This window comes from Meles meles, chromosome 8 (genome assembly GCF_922984935.1).
Source record: "Meles meles chromosome 8, mMelMel3.1 paternal haplotype, whole genome shotgun sequence".
Lineage (NCBI taxonomy): Eukaryota > Metazoa > Chordata > Mammalia > Carnivora > Mustelidae > Meles > Meles meles.
In genome coordinates, this window is record NC_060073.1 from 13304929 (window position 1) to 13322725 (window position 17797).

A 17797-nucleotide genomic window follows, 5' to 3' on the forward strand; every position below is an offset into this window, starting at 1 on the left:
GACTCTTGGTTTCGCTCAGGTCATGATCTTAGGGTCGTGAGGTCCAGCCCTGCAATGGGCTCCATGGCAGGGAGACAACTCTAGATTCTCTCTCCTTCTGTCCTTGCCTTTTCCCCGCTCACACATGCGAGGTTTCTCTACAAAAAAAAAAAAAAAAAAAAAAAAAAAAAGCAGGGCACAATAGCCCCTGATTAATGACCTCATCTGTAACTTTGCAGTGCCTTTCCATTCTAACTCTAGGTCCAGCCAAGTGATCTGCTCTGGCTGATGGGACAAAGATATAAATTTGATGCAAGCGAAGGTATGGAAAACACTGCTCCTTTCTGGGGCATCTGGGTGGCTTAGTCAGTTGAACGTCTGCCTTGGGCTTGAGTCATGATCTTGGGGTCCTGGGATCGAGCCCAGCATAGGGCTCCCTACTCGGCAGGGAGCCTACCTATCCTTCTCCCTCTGCCTGCCATACTCCCTGCTTGTGTGCGCTCTCTCTCTGTCAAATAAGTAAATAAAATCTTGGGGGAAAAAAAAAGACAGCTTCTTTCTGAGGCCTTTCTTGGAACTCTGCCATTGCAGGGTAGCCTGCTGGCAGGATGCAGGAGTCATGCAGAGGACAGCCAACGTGTCCCAGTTGAGGCCATTATACATCAGCCAACCCCCAACTATTACAGATGCACGAGGAAGCCCAGGGAAGGTCAGCCAGGTCGAACCAGGTCAGCAAGACCACTCAGCCAATCCCAAGACTTACATGAAGTAACAAATGGTTGCTATTTTAAGCCACTAAATTGAGAGTGACTTGTTACACAGCAATACTAGCTTTTACAGGGGCCATGGTTGTCCCTGTCCTCTAAAATTGAAAGGTAAGCAAGAGAGGAAGTCATGGTCTGCCAGGTTTTATTTGTAGAGTCTGGTGAACTTGAACCAGAGGAAGCTGTGAAAAGTGCTTTGGGGAGCCACAGGGAAGGGATGACAGAAGTAGGTCCCTTCACCAGACCCTGAGTGAGCCCTTCACGTGAAGAGTGGGGGACACCTAGGGCGGGAGGTGGCTGTGGGGCCAGTCCAGGCAGGGCTGCCCCTGGAAGAGCGAGGCCAGAGGGGGACAGCTTGCCTTAGCCTGGTGCCCTGCGGGTCTCAGACCCGGGGGTCATACACCCGGCCCATGAAGACAGGGAACCTGTACCGCTGGTCCCAGAGCAGGAAGATGAAGGGCTGCTGTACTTCGAAGACCAGCAAATTGCGGGCCACAGAAATCACCGAGGCTGCCGCCGCCTCCACCCCAGACTCCGTGAGCTCCAGCATGGTCTGGTGCTGCATCGCGGAAACCTGAAGATCCATGTCCTCGGTCAGCCCGCACAGGTTGAGGTCGTAAAGAAAGTCAAAGAATTCTAGAGCATAACCAAGACAAAAACAAAGAGTCAAAGAGCAGCAGGAGGGGCGCCTGCCTGGCTCAGTCGGTGGAGACTGTGACTCTTGATCTCAGGGCTGTGAGTTCGAGCCCCATGCTGGGTGTAGAGATTACTTTAAAAGAAAAAGGAAAAGACAGACCAACACGAAAGCTTCAGCTACTGGAGACATCTGTCCTAAATTTTCAGAATTGGTCCCAAGTCCCAGTGTTCTCTTTGTCCTCCTCCTCTGCTTGTCACGTTATATATCATGCCTTCTGGTCCAATTCATGGGATCCTCTATCAGTGGGCCCATCTTCATTCCCACCACCACCTTCTCTGATGAGGTGGGAGGCCTTGCCCCACCCGCCAAAGAAACCTGAGAAATGATGTCCTTGTTTCCAAGGACCCCAAAAGTGAGGTCATATATCAGAAAGAGGTCATGTTTTATCAGATGAAGTCATATACAAGGATGTAATGTCATATACTAGGAAACCAGTTCACCCATCAGAGAGTCAAGTTCTATCACAGAAAATGAAGTGGTACATCTGGACATGAGGTCAAGACCAGGAAGTGAGGCCAAAGGTTAGGTAATAGAGTATTGCCTCCTCCAAACTCAGAAGGGTCCAGACTGTATCATCCAGACAGCTTCTTGCATAGCCCACAAGGTGGTTGAATGTTATGAATGGTCCTGGGGAAGGAGTGTCTATGACCCATCCCGGTCACCTGTCCCAGTGTCTTTGTCACAACGAACCACGGTGGAAACAGTCAAGCTGGAGACCTGGGCTGGTGTTCTTGCTCACTTCTAACCAGCTTAAGGAACCTTGGGTAAGTCAGGTAAATTTCAAGTCTCACTTTCCTCAATGATCCAATGGGATAACAGCACCTTCCCCTGTAACTCATGGGACTGAGGCATGACCTGACATTACGGGTGTATACAACACTCTAGAGAGAGTTAAACCATGCTTTAAGGACAACCCCCCCCACCCCACCCAACAGCCTAAGAGCAATCCTGAGCTGCCAGGGCTCACTCAGTTTCTCCATGATGGTCAGCATGTCCTGGTTGCTTTTCACTTTGATGCGGGGCAGCGTCAGGAGGGTGGGCTGGAACTTGCTCATCTCCAGCTTCTTCATGATGGCCTTGAAGACAGTGGGGTTGAGAGCCTTCTCCAGGTCTTCGAGATGGTGTTTTATGCTCTGAGGCATCAGGATCACCAAGCTCAGGTTGTGGGAGAGCTGGAGTTGCCCCACCTGAGAACAAGAGACGCACCTTATCCGTCTTCCTACCCCGGCACTCCTGGATCCCACCCACTAAGTCCCAAGGCTTATCTTCTGTCTGCTGCCACCGTTCATGCTATCGCAACAAGCCACAGCTGGACCTGGGCTCCCAAGTTTTATGACAAAATGGGGATGGCAGCTGGGTGGACAGTGCTGGTCTAATCCCATGCGCATGAGATACGGAGGAATGAGTATGCCTTTCTGATCACACAGGCTGGGGATGGCACCCTGACTCTACTTCTGACTAGCTAGGTAATACAGGCGAGTGATTGGATCTATCTGAACCCTGCTCCTTCCTCTTCCAGTGTGCTGGGCATAAAGTGTGTAACAGGCAGGGGCACCTGGGGAACTCCGTCGGTTGAGCGTCTGCCTTCGGCTCAGGTCGTGATGGGATCGAGCCCCACATTGGGACCCCTGCTCAGCGGGGAGCCTGTTCCTCCCTCTCCCTCTGCCCTTCTCACAACTTGTGCACGTGCTCTCTTTCTCTCTCTCAAGCAAATAAATAAAATCTTTAAAACAAAAAGATTTTATTTTTAAGTAATCTCTATACCCAATGTGGGGTTTCGAACCTACAATGCCAAGATCAAGAGTCGCATGGTCTACCAACCAAGCCCGCCAGGGGGTCTGGTCCTTTTAAAGACTTTTTTTTTTTTTTTTAAAGATTTTATTTACTTTTTTGACAGACAGAGATCACAAGTAGGCAGAGAGGCAGGCAGAGAGAGAGGAGGAAGCAGGCTCCCCACTGAGCAGAAAGCCTGATGCGGGGCTCGATCCCAGGAGCCTGAGATCATGACCTGAGCTGAAGGCAGAGGCTTTAACCCACTGAGCCACCCAGGCACCCCAAAAGACTTTTTTTTTAAAAGATTTTATTTATTTATTTGACAGACAGAGATCACAAGTAGGCGGAGAGACAGGCAGAGAGGAGGAAGCAGGTTCCCCGCCGAGCAGAGAGCCCGATATGGAGCTTGATCCCAGGACCCCAGGACCCCAGGACCATGACCTGAGGCGAAGGCAGGCTTTAACCCACTGAGCCACCCAGGCGCCCCCTTTTAAAGAGTTTTGATGGCTCTTTGCAGCTTACAAGATTAAGTATAAATGTCTTAGTGTAGCATTCGAGATTGTGGACAAGCCAATCCCAGCCTACCTTTCAAGCTTGCCATTAAAAGGACTTCCAACTGGTGGCCAGACAAAATTACGACACGGGTATCGGACCCATGGGTCTAATATATAGGGGTTCTCGACTTGCCCCAGTGGACACCTGACAATGTCTAGAAACTTCCTGGTTGTCACAACTGGAGGAGAGGGGACTCACAGGGCTGCTGTTATCTAGTGGATAGAAGATAGGGATGAGGGGCCCCTGGGTGGCTCCGTGGGTTAAGCCTCTGCCTTTGGCTCAGGTCATGATCTCAGGGTCCTGGGACTGAGCCCCACATCGGGCTCTCTGCTCAGCGGGGAACCTGCTTCCTCCTCTCTCTCTGCCTGCCTCTCTGCCTACTTGTGATCCCTCTCTCTGTCAAATAAGTAAGTAAAATCTTAAAAAAACAAATGAAAAAAAGAAGACAGGGATGATGCTAAATCCTGCACGATGCCCAGCAATCGTCCTCCTCACAAAGAATAATCTAATCCAAACGTCAACAGTGCCAACAGGTCCTGTGCACTGACCTTGAATCTCGGACCAAAAGGTTACCATGTTGCGGTCTTGACTTTTCCAGCCGGTAACCCAACCATACTGGAGTTGGTAAATCGAACCTCCTTGGTTGGGTAAATGCTCTTAAGTCCCAGAAAGATTCAGAATTAAGTACAGGTATGACAAGGTAAACCAACTGCATAATATATATTTTTTAATTCCCTTTTTGAGAGAGCGCGAGCTTGAGAGCATGAGCAGGGGGAGGAGCAGAGGGAAAGGGAGAAGCACACTCCCCGCTGAGCAGGGAGCTCTATCCGGGGATCCATCCCAGGACCCTGTGATCATGACCTGAGCCGAAAAGGCAGATGTGTAACTGACTGAGCCCTCCAGATGCCCCCCAACTCCACGGCATTAACATCAGGGTACTGAGGGTAATCTGTGTGTCTGCTATTCAAAATAGTGCTTATAATTTTTAAGAGAAATCAGATATACTAGTTTTATGCTTTGAAGCAAAAATGTATAGGATAATTAAATGGGAGAAGGATACTGAGATGCTGGTAGAAAGCTGATCTACCCTTCGAATTTAATTTTTATTTCACAGCGGCCTCTGGTGCTTGGAAGATATGGCCTAGCAGGGCTGTGATTCGGCTCTGATGGGTAGCTGACATGCTTCAAAAGAAAATCAAGTACATTAAACTTACCCATGCCATTCTGGTTCTGTTAGTTAGGAGTGGTCAGCTACATCGGATAGGCATAGACAGGTGGGCAGAAAGGTGCATGAATGGTTCAGAATGGTCAGAGGTAACCTTTTCTCTGAAGCCTTCCTGGGCACCCCTAAGTGGGTCGTACCCTTCACCACCCTCCAGTGATTTCATTCATTTATTCAGCAAACCTATAATGAGCACTTATTACATGTGCTATTGTTCTGGGCCCCCAGGGATGGGAAACAAGGCAGGTGAGGTTTCTGTTCCCAGGGGAGAGATAATATCTCAGGGAGACAAACAATATTGTAATAAAATAAGCAAATAAACTACCTAATTTCTGATAATGAGAAGTACCATGAATATAATCAAACAGGGCAATGTTTCAGGGTGAGGCGGGGGCCACTTTATGAAGCAGGAAGTTCTCAGGGCGCCTGGGTGGCTCAGTGGGTTAAGCCTCTGCCTTTTGGTTCAGGTCATGATCCAGGGTCCTGGGATCGGGCTCTCCGCTCAGCAGGGAGATTGCTTCCCCCTCTCTCTCTGCCTGCCTCTTTGCCTACTTGTGATCCCTCTCTGTGTCAAATAAATAAATAAAATCTTAAAAAAAAAGAAGCAGCAGGAAGTTCTCACCATTGTGGTGACCTTTAACCTGACACCCAGGAGTGCAGAAGGAACAAGTTATGTGACAATATGAGTGAGAAAAGGTCCAGGCGGTGGGAAAAGTTAGGGAAATCTCCCTCCCAAAGTAGACCAAGCCGGGCACTAAATCACTGGGTTTTCTCCCAATGTTTTCTATCTCCTAATTCTGTGTCTTGCTGTCCTCACAAGGCAGAAATATCTAGATATATCTAGAAATAATTAAAATCTTCTGGGTTCCACAGTCAATCTTCCCTCCCTCCCCATCCGTTGAAATTTTACTGCTCGATTTCTGCGAAGGAACGTAAGTCATTTACCAAGTGCACACACGTCTACACCTACCACATACATGCGCACATGTCTACACCTACCCAGATACAGGTACACCCACGCATGCATGCTATACATGGGTACACATACACACAGGACTTGCCAAGCCGCCAGGGGCTCCTGGTGGGTTGACAGGAAAGAGATACAGATGAACAGACTCACTTCTGGCCGTTTGACGCGGTAGAGATGAAGAAACTTTAGAATCCTCCTCTCCAGCCTAAAATAAACAATGCCTGCCTCGGCCAAGCTAGAGAGGGGAGAAGCACAAAAGACAGGGTAGAAATACAGATGGAAGGAGTAGAAATGATGAATTTGTAAGGGTGTAATACCCCAAAGTGATGGGGCCATAGCAGGAAAGACATCAGGACCCGCCAAGAGGCTCTGAGATGAGAGTGGGAAGGGCCGAGAACATACCCTGGCCTTCAAGGTTGGGTCAGTGAAATGGGCCACAGGGTATTTCTTGCTGTTCATCATCGACGCTTTTATCACAGAGGATTTGAGGTAAAAGGGCTCCATTGAGGTTCTTTTTGGATCAAATGTTGTCTTCCACTTGGCTAGAGGGAAGGAGAGAGAGGGTTACTCTAATGCAGGTGAGAAAGGATGAAGAGGATTGAAAAGTCCCGTTGGAAGGGGGTGGGCCGGGCTCAGTGGGATCCAGGTGTAGAATTCGGGGTTGGGTGGGCTTTGAAGCCAGGAGAGAAAGGACATGGGATAGACAGACCACTGGATCCAGGGCTCCCTTACCACTCAGGTAGACGGCATTGAGGAGGACAAGGCGGGTGTCAGAGGGCAGACTTTCCAGCAGCCGTGTGATCTTGTGGTTGGTCTTCTCTGCCACCCAGGCGTTGATGAGCTCCGTGTTGATATCACTGTCATTTCCTAGGACTCTGGGGCTGCTGCCATACAGGCTCTGAGAGGCATTCACAAAGCCGTCCCGTATGACCAGGTCTGGGGGAAGGGAGCAGGTGGAGAGAGGGAAGCATGAGTCCCCCAGACATTCTCTCCCTTCTAAGAGGACGGGAGGGAGCATGTTTTCCACTGCTTTAGCTCCCTGCAGCGAGCACAGCAGGTTGGAGCCGAGGTCCAGCCCACTCCTCTCATAGATACAGCAACTGACGCCCCGAGAAAGCAAGCCCTGGACTTAGGGCAGGACCCCTCCCAGGCCCTGGCTGTCTCTCCTTGCAGTGCACCTGTGGCTTGGCGAAATAACTCAGATACTAACTTCCATCTGCCAGTGTTTTCCCTTGTTTCTTCCCTTAATTCAGCAGGGAACCCACTCTGCTTCTCGGCCTCAGCAGAAGCTCATGGCAAGACTTCCTGGTTTTTGTTCTCCAAACGTCAAGTCCACTAAAGAAAACAGTGTTTGAAAGAAATTTTTCCTGGACTGCATAGATAATATCGAATGCAGTTGTATTCTCTAGCAATCTAGCAAGACAGAGGATTAAGTTGATTTCTAGCAAATAAGTAAACACAGTGTTTCTTGAACACCTCTGACACAGATTTTTCCCATCTCTAAAAGAGGTTATTTTTTTTAAGAGAACCAGGCTGGTGAGTTTCTTGTTGCTCCCCCCCCACCTCCTTCTTCTTCCTCCCTATGTTTTCTGGTTTGTTTTTTGTTTGTCTGTTTGTTTAAGATTTTATTTATTTATTTGTCAGAGAGAGAGACAGCACAAGCAGGTGGAGAAGCAGGCAGAGGGAGAAGCAGTTTCCCTGCTGAGCAGAGAGCCTGATGTGGGGCTCCATCCCAGGACCCTGGGATCATGACCTGAGCCAAAGGCAGCTGCTTAACTGACTGAGCTACTCGGGCGTCCCTGTCTTCTGTTTTCTACAATGAATGATATTGATTTTATAGTTGGAAAAAAAAAAAAAAAAAACAGGAAAAAAATTTTTCCTTTTATTTATTTTTTTTAAAGATTTTATTTATTTATTTGACAGAGAGAGATCACAAGTAGGCAGAGAGGCAAGCAGAGAGAGTGAGAGGGAAGCAGGCTCCCTGCCGAGCAGAGAGCCCGATGCGGGACTCGATCCCAGGACCCTGAGATCATGACCTGAGCCGAAGGCAGTGGCCTAAACCACTGAGCCACCCAGGCGCCCAAAATTTTTCCTTTTAAAGAGAGGGGGGCAGGGAAACCTGGGTGGCTCAGTTGGTTTCATGTCTTCCTTTTGCTCAGGTCATGATACCAGGGTCCTGAGATGGAGCCCCACATCAGGCTCCCTCCTCAGCAGGAGCCTGCTTCTCCATCTGCCTGCTGCTCCCCCTGCTTATGCTCTCTGACAAATAAAATCTTTTGAAAATAAATAAATAAAATAAAGAGGGAGCAGACGAGATCTTTAGCTTTCAAACCTTTTTAAGGAACAGAACTGTCCTGAAATAGTCATGTCTGAAGCCCATGGTTAAAAGGGCTCTGGTTGCGGCTGGGTGAGGGCTCAGAGCCCACCTGGCTCTATCTGCTTCCCACAGGAAGTGGTACCCCCCACACCCACTTGGCCTTCCAGATGCCCCTTGACTCCCATCATGACTCCTGAAGCTGCTCAGCAGAACCCCAGGGCTCTGGGGCAGAAAATTTGAAAATATCTGTATCAGATCATTTTGGAAGCCTGTTAATCTTACTATATCTTAATAATGTAATATATGTAAATGACCAGAAATTCATAGAACAAAATAGTACAAAAACCAGAAGCCTCAAGATTCTGCTGAGCCAGGTTAACAAAACACTGTTTATCTTGAGCTCTCTGGTTCTACCAATGAATGAAAGCAGAAGGACATTCTTATTTTAACAAGAGCTGATGAATGGAAATGACTTGTCCAAGGTCTGGGCCATCCTGCTCTCCCGGAGCCAAAGGACATTTCTGCTGAGGCCCTTACCTGTTCTGCAGTCCATCCTTGATGTTCTAGCTCTAACATGCCCTCTGTCCTCTTTCCCCTCTTTCTGAGGCATCAGAGTCCTCTCAAAGTCCTGCTGGGCAGCCGCTGGCCTTTCCCAGGGTGCTCACCTGGGCTGTGGAAGATCTGAGAGACTGCGGTGAAGCCTTTGGATGTGAAAGCCTTCAGGGCCTGGTGGACACAGGAAAAGTCCTCGGGGTAGGAGAGGAGGCTCTCCAGGTTTCTCTTGGTGCTGTTCCCAGCCCCTGCAACAAAGGGCAGAAATGAGGAAAAATTGTGGGGCGGGGGGAGCGTGGGGAAGGCATTGGAGGACTGGACATGATACCTGGCATTAGGACAAGGATTGAGGGACCAGGCTGGCATGGGTCAGGGAAGTGGGGTTATTTCCTGCTATGGAGGGGATCACAAATCATCAGAGCTGGGACGACAGTTTCTGAAGACAATTCAGAGGTCAGAATGAAAGCGATGGGGGGATGATGAATCATCCCAGTTAGGCTTTTCCAGGGCTTTGAATCCTCTCTGTTTTCTACCCAAGTTCAACCCCACACATCCCAGAAATCCTAGTCCAATCACTGCCTGTTTCACACGACGGTTGAGTTGGTTTGGGTTTACACAGGTTTACACTGCAGGCAGAGACACTAGCTCACCGTTAAGAGGAGAAATCAGAGGATCACAAAAGAGCATGGAGAGTCAATACCCCTTCAGTTATTCATTATCAAATATCTACAGTGCCCATCTTCCCTGTGGTAACAGAAACAACTCACGGAGCACTTACTTGGTTCCAGGCATCACAAGTGATCCTCCCATATGAGCTCACTGTATCTCCACAATACTTCCCTTTCACAGAAGGGTAATTACTCTCCCTATTTACAGATGAGGAAACTGAGGTTTAAGAGCATCAGTGATCTGCTCTACTCAGGATCCCAGAGTTAAGTGGAGAAGGGAGACAAGATTCAAGCCATATATTCTAGGCAATAAAGAAATCTGCCGAAGTCAATCAACTGCAACGTGCCTCCCAGGGGACACCTGGCAGTTTGGGGGGTTCCTAACTGGAGAGTGTAGGTAGAGCTTTATCCCATGGGAACATCTCTCAGGAAGACAGGGGATTAACCTTTTTTGACCTCCCTCTAAGCCAGGCACTAAACGCTCTTCCTTCCTTCTTTCTTTCTTCTTTCCTTCCTTTCTTTCTTCTTAAAGATTTTATTTATTTATTGTGAGAAAGATCACAAGTAGGCAGAGAGGCAGGTGGGGGGCAGGGGGGTGGGAAGTAGGCTCCCTGGTGAGCAGAGAGCCTGATGTGGGGCTCGATCCCAGGACCCTGAGATCATGATCTGAGCTGAAGGTAGAGGTTTAACCCACGGAGTCACCCTAGGCACCCCTAGTTTCTTTTTTGAAGTAAGTATAACCACCTCCATTTCACACCTGAGGACTCAGCCTCAGAGAAGTTAAGTAACCTGCCAAGGTCACACAGCCAGTAAGCAGCATTAGTAGGACTTTAACTCTCTGTCTATCACTTATGGTTTCATCTTCCTTGCTGCCTTACCCTGACACACGGCTGGAGACTGGGACCCTGTTTTATATGTTCCTGTGTAGTCCATGGGGTTTTGTAAGCAAGAGAGCCTGTTCAATCACTGTTAAACAAAGGAACAAATGAATGCTCACCTCCTCCTCCCCCTCCCAAAGTATCCCAGGTTTATAGCCTTCTCCCCAAGGCATGGCTTTGTAGGCATCTGGGTTGGGGACCCTCATGGGAGGGTCCAACATACAACTTGGAGAGAACTTAGGTTCTTACCAAGCAGGACCTGTGTTAGGAGGCTGGCAATGCTGAACGGAGAAAAGGCCATGTTGGTCTCTGCCTTCTTCGTCGCTGAGAAGGCATGGTAGAGCTTCACAGAGAAGTCTATCAAAGCCTCCCTCAACTCAGACTCTGCCCAAGGAGTCTCCAACTCAGAGCAGGAAGTGACAGGCTCTGGGCAGAGGGGCACAGTAGTGGGCTGGATGGGTTGAGCAGTGGAGTGGATGAAGGGCTCAGTGGTGGGAATAAGAGTGGTATTGGCTGTTACGATGGTTGAGTTGATTGTCGACAAGGTGGAGGAGCGCACGGTGTGTTCAGTGGGTGGATTCTTGGTGATCTCTCCCTCCAAGATCTGTCCTTCGCTTTCCTCTCGCCAGCTCTCTGCCGTGGAGCTGGGGCTAGTAACATTCAGATTTGAGGAGGCTCTAACCTGTGATTCAAGAAACTGAGTTTCATTTTTCCTACCATGAAGCACAGTCAAAAACTCTCAAAGCACTCACACTCAAAGCAGGAAGGGAAGGTGGGGATGTGGAAAAAGTCCTGTACCAGAGACGGATTCCTGGGAAAGCCTGGTGGGTAAGGGACCTGCCCTGAAGCTGCCACCCACTAGTTCCTCTGGAGAAGGGACAATCCAGGAGCCAATGCGGGTTGAGGCAGAGGTAAGGGGTGGGCAGGGACTCTGTTATCGCTGAGGAATTGCTGCCATAAGAGCAGCTGTTTCCCAGACTTCGGAGCGGAGAGTCCATTGCCATTTATTTGTGTTCTTGCAATTTCTTTAAGTGTCTGCCTGTCTTGGCTCACCTGCCAGACCAGTAGAGAGATCTGAGCTTGTGACCTCTGCATGAGAACAGTGGTTTTTCCAACTGTGGGTTGCAAGCCATTATAGGAAACCATCAGCATTCTGGAAGGAAGGAAGGAAGGACGGACGGACGGACAGAAGGAAGGAAGGGTGAGTCAGAAGGGGATGGGAGGAAGGAAGAAGGAAGAAATAGTATAGACCAGTGGCTCTCAATCAGAGACAATTTTAATCCCTGGAGACTTTTGGCAATGCCTGGAGGCATTTTTGGTTATCACAGGAAAGGGAATGGAATTGGGGGTAGAGCAGAGATGTTAATGGCATCTAGTGGGGAGAAACCAGAGTAGGGCAAAGCATCCTACAATGCACAGGATAGCCCTTCATAATGAATGTCATGATTTCTAGGTTGAGAAAACACGTATTATCCCATTTCACTGATAAAAGAAACCAATGCTGAGACAGTAACAAGCTCAGGGTTTCCCGGAAGCTGCTCGTCTGACTCTGATTCTAGATCCCTCGCTAACCACGGCAGCACCTACAGATTCTCTAAGGGCACTCCCCATGCCAAACTTCCACACACTACCCTCAACAGACACCCAAAGCAGGAGTCCACCTTCCTCCTGACTCCCAAGCCGCTGGGACCTCTCACTGGGATCCTCCCCCCACCCTCCACCCAGACCCAGGAGTCAGCTGCCTTTCCTGGCGTTTTGACAGGCACGGCCCAGGAAGGACTTAGGTCTCCTCAGCCAGGGCCCCACCGCACAGTTCAGCTGCAACCCCTTGCTCTTGGATCACAGAATGCTGTCCATCTCCTGGCTCTCTCTGACCCTTCTGCTTTATTCTCCGCTTCATAAACCAGTACAGGTAGGTTCGGAGAAGCGACTTGCTCAAGGCCACCCTAACTGCTGGGCAGCGGGCCGGGATTAGAACCCGGCTCTGGCCTCGCTCTCTCTGAACCCCGGTGCAAGGACCACATTTGCTGATCCCAAGAAGCGCTCTCCTCATTCTCCGGGCCCACAACGGTTAATCCTCAGCCCCTCTCAAAGGGGCCACTCACCCCAGCCAGCAGCAACAGCAGCAGGAGGGTCAGCGGGGTCAGCGTGGAGGCCATCTGGGCGGCGGCGTCAGCCCGGACCTGCGGAGCCAGCCAGCAACCTTGTCAGCGCCGAGCCCTGGGGTCCTGGGGGCCTCCAGTCCACTCCCGCGTCTCCAGCCACCACCCTGGGCCCGCCCCCATTCCGTTCCGGGACTTAGCCCCCAAGCGCGAATTCCCTCCTCCTCCTCCTCCTCCCCCGGCCACCTTCTCCCAGGCTCCTCCCCCTATTTTGTTTTCCCCGAACTGCTTCCCTTTCCCGGCACCGCTGGCCCTTCCTTCCCCCTCCCAAGCCCGGGTCTCCATCCATCTGTTCCATCTAAAGAGTCCTGCTTCAGTCTAACAATGACGCCCAGAGGCAGGGGGGCAGGGGAGGTCCAGAGCGGGGCTGGGCACCACAGCTCAGGCGGGAGCGGGGGCACCCAGGGAAGAGGGGCACGTGGGGGCGGAGGGTAGGTCAGAAGTGTTCGGTGGGGGCACCTGGGTGGCTCAGTGGGTTAAGCCTTTGCCTTCAGCTCAGGTCAGGATCTCAGGGTCCTGGGATCGAGCCCCACATCAGGCTCTCTGCACAGCAGGGAGCCTGCTTCCCCCTCTCTGCCTGCCTCTCTGCCTAGTGGTGATCTCTCTCTCTGTTACATAAAGAAATAAAAAAAATCTTAAAAAAAAAAAAAAAAAGAAGTGTTCGGTGGAAGCAAGCCTAAAGAAACTTCAGAGATCGAAAGGGGTGGGGGGCAGGAAACTCGGGGAGGGAAAGGAGGAGATGAGGACACCCCACTCCCCAAACCCCCACCCCCACCGTATCACCAAACCTGCTCCAAACTCCCGGTGGCTGGACAGCTTCAGTGCAGACTGCACGGACAGTCCCACAGGGTCAAGGAGGTGGGGTGTGCGGTGGGGTCGGTCTTGGCTATTGGCTGGCCGGGACACTGCCCGGTTACAAATTAAGGATGATTGATCGCTGATGTGAGTTCCTGTAAACGAGGATGGGCCGGACCCCTCAGTCGGGCCTTTGTGGGCCGGGCCTGAATTCAGCCCCAAGCCCCTCGGGAGCCGGGGGTGGGGAAGCTTAGGTAGAGCTTCTCAGCTCCAAGGCACCGAAGCCCCTCTTCCGTCTTCATGGGTCCTGATAAAAATTGCGGAGACCCAAAATGTGCTCCGTAGGTGACAAGCAGACGGCTTTTCGGAAATTGCTCAGCTCAGCTAATCCTCAAAGTGACCCTTTGGAAACAGGTCCCATCGCGCCCATTTGATAGTTAAAAACCTGGGCCTTAAAGCAGTTAAATGCCTGGTGGGTGATCACCCTCCCTTGGAAGACAGCCAGGACTCGGACTTAAATGGCCTGGAGTCTTAACCTCCACCCTGCTCTCCTCTGCGCTGGGTGGGTGTTTTGTTTCTCCTGTTGGAGACTCCTGGCCAGTAGTTCTCCCCTTGTGAAGCAGACAGCATCCGAGGCACCCCGCCCAGCAAGCATTCCCCTTCCTGTGGAAAGCCCGCAGCTGGGGCAGATGCAGTGGGGGTGTGGGCCATGGCTGGGAGCCAGCAGACCTAGCTTTGAGGCCTGGCTAGATGCGTGACCCTAAGTTGTTACCCCCTTAGCACCTAACTCTCTTCACAGAGTTGCCAGATAAAATACAGGAAGCCCAGTTAAATTTGAATTTCAGATCAACAACAGCAACAAAAATTCTTTGGAAGGATGTCCCATGCAATACTGGGACATAGGTTAAAAATTTTTTTTCTCATTTAGCTGAAATTCCCAGTGAACTGGGCATTCTGCATCTTATCTACTAAATCTGGCAACCTTACCTCCTTTGCAAAGCAAGGAAGTGTCTGATGACCTAATATGGCTCTAGAGTCCTATGATCATCTCACTGCTGGGCCTGTCCTGCTTGGAACAGTCAGGAAAGTTAGCTTCAGAACTGCTGTTTGATGGGACTGACCAAGGACAGAGGATAGAAAAGGTGTGTGTCTCCTTGGGGATCATTGGAAAGGATCCACAGAAACTCTGCACCAGCTTTGCCAGTGCTCCATTCCCTGGGCCGACTTGGGGACCTTCTGAGCCATGGGAAAGTTCCTTCAGCACAGAGACACACACAGTGACAATTCCCCAACCCCAGGCCTAAGCTGGGGGTCTGGAAGGCTCACTGAGCTTGTGGATTCTGGGAAATGGGCCAGCCCAACAAAAAGAAGGTGGTGGAAAGCAACATCCTTCATTCTCATGACAACTATGAAATGGGTGCTAATAATAATCTCCTCTTGAATTTAAAAAAGAGAGAGACTCACAGACATTAATAGGTCCACCCAACATCACCTAGCAAGTAAGTGAAAGTCAGGCTGTGGGTCAAGTGGGTCTGAGCCACCAGTCCTGTATGAACCCCTATAAATGACTAACCTGAAGCAGGCACCAGAGTGAGCGTCCTCTGGCCAGCTGCAGGAGTGTGGTGGTCTGTGGACCCATCTCATGGTGGACAAGACCCAATGGAGAGGTTTCCCTGGCCTTTGGGTCTATCTTGTTCCGCTATCTTACTGAAGATGGCCACTCTGGACATTTAGAGGATGTCTCTGCCTTTTCGAGACTCTCTTGGCTGATGAAGCTGGTACTGAGGCCACAGACATCAGCATTTTCCCCCAACACGAATGGCCTCAGTTGACACAATCACGAGATTTGCAGAATTTCTCACTAGTACGGGTGTTCCGAAAGTCAGTCCACTTAGGGTGGTGAATTAAGTCCTTCCCTCAACCCTGGAGGCAGGTCTAGGGTTTCTCTGCCTTGAGAACCTTCCCTGATGGTGGGGACCTCTTCCCCCTGTAGGACGTGTACATGGCTTCTGCCACTGTGGGCTTCCTGGAGGAGGTCCAAGTTCTCATTAAAGCTTCTTCTGCCCTGAGAGCATTTTATCAGGCTTTGCGTGTTTTTCGTCAGGCGGGTCCTTAGAGTGTAAAAGTACGAATTACTGTGGGTGGACTCTTTCTCAAAATCTATACACCTGTAGTTCCTCCTCTGAAGAAAAGTGATCCAGAACTTGGAAATAGGGCAGGAGAATCAGGGTCATCTTATTCTCAGATCATGGGGAACTGTTCGAGTGACTGTTTTCTTAGTTCCCCCACAGACAGGACACGAATGCGCCGGGCATTAGGGCTTCAGCCTCTTCTTCAGAACCCTGCTGAGAAATACCACCGGAGGGGAAGAAGAGTGCTCCGACTTCTTATTTACTGTGATCAGGGCCCATTGTCTGTAATGTCAGATGCTGACCTGCCCAAATGGCTAAGACACACAAGTTTTCTGTCTGCTATTAATGAAAGTAAAATAGAAACATTGGGAAGAGACAATAATGATAACCTCAAAGGTTAGGGTCTTTTTGCATTCTAAGGCATTAGCCAATTCTGCTGCTAACTTAGCCATGTTCTTCCAGAATTCTCTTTTTCACAGAGTGCACGTGCACACACACAGTTTTTTGCATACTGCTTTGTTTTTTGTGCTTTTTTTAAAAAGATTTTATTTATTTATTTGAGAGAGAGAGTATGTGGGTACACACTAGCTGGGGGGAGGGGCAGAGGGAGAGGGAGAAGCAGACTTCCCTCTGAGCAGGGGGCAACCCCGGGCTCAATCCCAGGACCCTGAGATCATGACCTGAGCCCAAGGCAGACACTTAATGGATTGAGCGACCCAGGCACCCTCTTCATCTTCCTTTGAACCAGCTTTGTTATCCTGATGTTTGTCTCCTTAATATTCTTGCTGTGTATTATGTGTGAGAATGATGTTTCTACCATTTTGAAACTTGTATGGTAGCTTTCCCTTTTGTGGGGTTATTGATGCCTTGTAAGTAAAGGTGGACCATTGACTGACCCTTGCGTCATATCTCCTACAAACACAGTCCTCTCTGGGGGAAGGCACAGGTGTGGCCGCCATGAGCTGGCGGGGGGGGGGGGGGGTGGGGGGGGGTGGGGGGGGGAGGGTTTCCTACTGCAGGTGCTCTCCTTAACCTTCCCTCATTCCCTTTCTCAGCTGGTCCCACACGGGCTCTTTCCTGCCCACCATTTCAAGGACTGAGCCATGCTGGGAACCCACTAGTGAGTCTTCATTCATGGGACCTTTCTCCCAAAGACTATCTTCTCAATATTAGCACTCCCAGTTGGTGGGGGGAGGGCGGTTCCTGGCTAGCTCAGTCAGTTAAGTGTTCAACTTTTGATCTCAGGTTGTGAGTTTTGAGCTCCACTCTGGGCTCCACACTGGGCATGGAGCCTTCTTGAAAAAAATATATTTAATACATATAATTATTAAATTATATTATTAAATATGTATTAATATATAATATATTAAAAATATATTTTACTCCAAATGCATAATGATTGCTGCTCCCTAATTTCTTTTCTTAGTTAAGTATCATGGGCTTTGCTGCATGTCATTACTGGCGGCTGTATCTATTCTTCCGAATGGCTGCCGGGTACTTCACTATACGGATGTATCACACACTATTTTTGGATCTTATGCTGCAGGACAAATGGGTTGATTCCCAACCCCTGACAGCATGTTGGGTGCTTTCTGGACCCACCTTTACACTTGTTACTACTCAGCAGCTTAACTAGTAGTCTGACTGCTGCATTTCTGTCTCTAAGCTTTGACTCCAGCTCTCTGTTGCCCTCTTTGGATGATGGGCTCAGCTGTCAGTTTGGTTCTCTTCCGTCTGTGCTTTCTCATTTTGACCTGCTGCTTCTGTTTCCACACGCTGCCCCAGTGCCTCCCCTGTCCCCGGGATGCCAAGTGGACTTACCCATCCTTCATTCACCTGTGTCTGACAGGGAACAGGGAGCCAACATCCTAGTCCTGCTTCAGTTGGGCATGGAGCCCATATGGTCACTTACCCAGTTAAAAACTGTTCTGGGGGGGCGCCTGGGTGGCTCAGTGGGTTAAGCCGCTGCCTTCGGCTCAGGTCATGATCTCAGGGTCCTGGGATCGAGTCCCGCATCGGTCTCTCTGCTCAGCAGCGAGCCTGCTTCCCTCTCTCTCTCTCTGCCTGCCTCTCTGTCTACTTGTGATCTCTCTCTGTCAAATAAATAAATTTTAAAAAAAAATTTAAAAAAAAAACTCTTCTGGGAAGTGGGGAGCCTGGGTGGCTCAGTCGATTCAGCATCTGACTTTGGCTCAGATCATGATCTTGGGGTCCTGGGACTCCACTCAGCAGGGAGTCTGCTTCTCACTCTTCCCCTGCCCCTCCCCCCACTCATGCATGTGCACACACATTCTCTCTCTCAAATAAATAAATAAAAACTTAAAAAAAAAAAA

General features: G+C 49.9%; 1 protein-coding gene across 1 annotated transcript; it reads right to left on the bottom strand.

The window, feature by feature from the left end:
* Positions 1–871: 871 nt before the first annotated feature.
* On the bottom strand, positions 872–13445 carry SERPING1 (serpin family G member 1). The gene is made up of 8 exons (XM_046017192.1): positions 13326–13445; positions 12481–12558; positions 10625–11057; positions 8943–9077; positions 6693–6896; positions 6363–6502; positions 2408–2627; positions 872–1379 (listed from the first exon to the last, which is right to left on the bottom strand). Exons 2-8 carry the CDS (start codon positions 12532–12534, stop codon positions 1126–1128), a joined length of 1440 nt encoding a protein of 479 aa, XP_045873148.1. The 5' UTR covers positions 12535–12558; positions 13326–13445; the 3' UTR covers positions 872–1125.
* Between the last annotated feature and the right edge of the window lie 4352 nt (positions 13446–17797).